This window comes from Terrapene carolina, unplaced genomic scaffold (assembly GCF_002925995.2).
Source record: "Terrapene carolina triunguis isolate 2854851 unplaced genomic scaffold, T_m_triunguis-2.0 Scaffold130, whole genome shotgun sequence".
Taxonomy (NCBI): domain Eukaryota; kingdom Metazoa; phylum Chordata; order Testudines; family Emydidae; genus Terrapene; species Terrapene triunguis.
Genome location: NW_020664481.1, coordinates 12,153,250 through 12,156,929, shown reverse-complemented (window position 1 = coordinate 12,156,929; position 3,680 = coordinate 12,153,250). Strand labels below are relative to the sequence as shown.

General features: G+C 46.2%; 1 protein-coding gene across 1 annotated transcript in view; it reads right to left on the bottom strand.

The window, feature by feature from the left end:
- BMP7 (bone morphogenetic protein 7) overlaps positions 1-2,901 on the bottom strand; it is a 50,696-nt gene extending 47,795 nt beyond the window's left edge. Inside the window, exon 1 of the mRNA XM_024201703.1 lies at positions 2,499-2,901. Coding sequence (XP_024057471.1) covers positions 2,499-2,901 — 403 coding nt within the window. The remainder of the gene's footprint in view (positions 1-2,498) is intronic.
- Positions 2,902-3,680: the final 779 nt, after the last annotated feature.

Sequence of the window (3,680 nt, the reverse complement as noted above, 5' to 3'; positions counted from 1 at the left end):
AAAGAGGGAGGAATTGTTTAGGGTAATCCAAAGAATATAACAGGGGTCGGCAACGTTTGGCACATCTCTCGCCTGCGCCGCTTCCCACTGCCCCCATTGGCCCGGGACGGCGAACCGCAGCCAGTGGGGGCCGCGATCGGCCGAACCTGGCGCGTCAGCAGGTAAATAAAACTGGCCCGGCCCGCCAAGGTGCTTACCCTGGCGAGCCGCGTGCCGAACGTTGCCGACCCCTGTTCTATATTGTATAATATGTTGACTAATTTCACTATAATCACACTTTGGGCTAAAATGTCTGTGTGCGATATAATCTACTTTAGAGCCTGAACCTTAATATGTTTTATACAAAACTGCCATGGACTTCAAAGATGATCTTTCCTTACATAATGAGTATGAGACTGGGTTCCTAGAGCTGTACTTATGAAAGCTACATTGGAACTAACTTTGCTTTTTATAAAGGATATAATTATTCCCCTGGAGATAAATGTTTCTTTATCTGGAGTTGACTCATATTAATTATTTATCCCTTTCACAAAATCCTCCTTTTAGAATATAAAAAGAAAAGTGTGAATTTTAGTTTCATTATTTCAACATCCTTTGTTTTCTGTTAGAGCTTATTGAGTGTCCCCGCATTCTCAGCCTTAGACTGTACTTTATACTTAAAACTAAGGTACCAGCAAGCACAGTGTTAACGTGATCTCTTATCTTTAAACTCTAATATTTAACCACCAACTGTAATTTCTATGTTCAAATATTTGATTTTAAAAGGTATTATTGATGATTGGTTTAAATACCTAAAAGAGATTAGACAAGCATTATAATTCTAAATGGAACCTATTATCACTTTCAGAAAAGTGTAGACCCTGGCCAAATGTAGCTCATAGAGCCCTCCTGTGAGGCTCATGGTATTTAATATGGATGTGTGACTCATGGAAACTGGTAGTCCAGCATAGAATACTCCATCTTCAGGTATCACCAAGATTGCAAGGGAATGGTAACTGTATATAATCATAACTATTCAACTGTGTGGCATAGAGCTTATACTGCTACTAGTGATTCTCCTTTAGGTCAAGTGCCAGGAGAAGGATTATGGTTCAAATTCTGTTGCCACCAGGAAGTTCTAGGTGGCCATGGTGTGAACCATAGTGCCAACCCTTAAGTCCTAGACAATGATGGATTTTTTTTTACAGTATTAAAGATAAGGGTGCTTGCAATCTGTACCAGTTTATTATTTTTATGCATCAGGTGTATCCCTCTTGCATCTCATTAAGGCAAAGTTTGAGTTGATCCTGTTTTGAAACTACGGTTCAGATTTGGTCTTGAAATTGTAGGCACCCAATCTGTACATTCGGTGGTTTCAGAGCCACACGTGATGAGTGCTAAAACTGGATACAGCAAACTCCGACCTATAATTATATATTTAAAATAGAATGCTGGCCATGACAGCGTTTTACTCAAAGCCTGACCAGTTAGTCCAAAAGGCCATACAATCTACAGCAGACAAATAGAACTCAGCTTGGACCAGGGCATCCAATTAGAGGCCTAGAGCTGCATTGAAAGGTGACAACTTTCCCGTCATTTGCATAAACCCATCCACAGACATGTGCTTGTGAAAGAAGGCAAATTCGCTGCCTAAAACTGCGGTCAATAGAAAGAGCTGCAGGAGTAAATAAGGATTTACCACGGAATCCCTCTCAGCCAATGAAGAAAACAGACTCTCAGCAGCTTGGCCCTTTCCATTTAGTTAATGCTGCCTTCCCTGCTCCACTGGACTCCATCCATTTACAGCCGCTCGAGTGCCAGGGTGATCATTTACAGGACTCCAAGCCCAGGGCTTTGAACTACGCGGCAGCTCATGGTCTTGTGCTGGTTTCAGAGTAGCAGCCGTGTTAGTCTGTATCCGCAAAAAGAACAGGAGTACTTGTGGCACCTTAGAGACTAACAAATTTATTAGAGCATAAGCTTTCGTGGGCTACAGCCCACTTCTTTGTGCTGGTTTCACATCTTCCTTGGAGGTTCAATATGCGGGCCAGAGCCCTCGTGATTCTTGTAAAGCCCCGCACCGGAGAACCCCACCTCTGGGACCGGCAGCATAACCAGTGGCAGGGGTAGGAGGCAGAATTCGGCATGTGGGGTGAGAGCTGATTCAGCACAATACAGGAGCTTGTAAAAATCCTACTGATGTGAAATAGGGACTGAGCCCTGCCCGGCTGAATTTCAATATTACTGCCATTTACGTATCACACAAAAAAGTAGTTTTTCCTCGGGCTACTTATTTTCCCTGCCCTGCCACCGGAGCCACCTGCCACCTGTGCCCACCATTAGAGACACTTGGCCCTATCAGAGACACTTGTGCCATCAGATTCTTGTCCTCCCTTTGCCCACAGGAGAGATCTGCCCCATCTCGCCCCCAGGCACTAATCCCAATCTCAGGCACTCCCTCCTCCGCAAAAAAAAAAGTCTCATCTCAGAGCTCCCCGGGACGGGGCTTAGAGACTCACCCAGATTCACGAAGCTCATCACCATGTCTGCCTCGGTGAGGAAGTTGCTGTCCTGTAGGCTGGCCAGGGGTGGCCCCTGGGTGCTGAAGATGGGCTTGTAAGGGTAGGAGAATCCCTCTCCCTCCTCTCCTGCCGTCTCCTCCTCCACCGACATGGCATTGTAGAGATCCAGCATGAACATGGGGGCAGAGTTCTGCTTGCCGTGCAGATGGGGCCGGGGCCGGTGGGGCAAACCCAGGATGGAGAGGATCTCCCGCTGAATCTCCCGGCGCTCCTGGCTCCGCAGCCTCCGGTGGATGAAACTCGAGTGCACCTCATTGTCCAAGGTGAAATCAGCCAGGATGCAGCGCAGCCACAGGACCAGCAGCCAGGAGGCAGGCTGCCTGAGCCACACCACATGCATCTCTCTCCTCTCCTCCTTCACGCAGCTCCCTGTGGAGGGGAGGTAAAGAGATCCAGTGGGCTGGGGAGCAGGAATAAATACTTTACCATTAAAGACAGCTGGTGCCTGCCCCTCAAAGTTCTGATCACTTGGGGAGAGAGGGGAGATCCAGCTTCAGGGCTCTCATGATAAAAGTCTGGCTCTGGGGGAGGTTGTGTAGTTTGTAAAATCCATATGATAGGAAAGAGATCAATGGAAAAGATAAATCCCGAGTGTTACTTTCCACCCTCTTCCGTTAGGGTCTGATCTCTTTCTCTTCACTTCTCACAGGCTAAGTCTAAGTACGTTTGAAATGCTGCTTTGCAGACAGCACTGGCAGCAGGAGGTTGTATCTTGTGGGAGGAGCAGGCAGCAAAACTCAACACACACTCTCTCTCTCCCCCTGTCCCTCCCTCTCTCTCCAAACTGCTTAGAAAAGAAAATCCATGTTACTGCCTAGAGCAGAAACATCTGATCAGGTTGCTTTTCAGGATGTTTATGGAAGCTGCTGGATTGGAAGAAAGGGTGAGCCATTTCTAAGTAGTTAAATTAATGTAAGCATGATTAAAGAGAAAGCACCCAAGGGGGAAGGAGTGGTTTATGTACAGGGAAGGGGGGGGGGAATACTTTGAGAGAATTTGTATATATATAATAACACTGTCCAGAAGGAGGAAAACAATAAATGCATACATTTAAAATTTAATGATGTAAATATAATAGGCAGAGAGACCAGGGTCACTTTTTCCACAGGTAGATGGGGA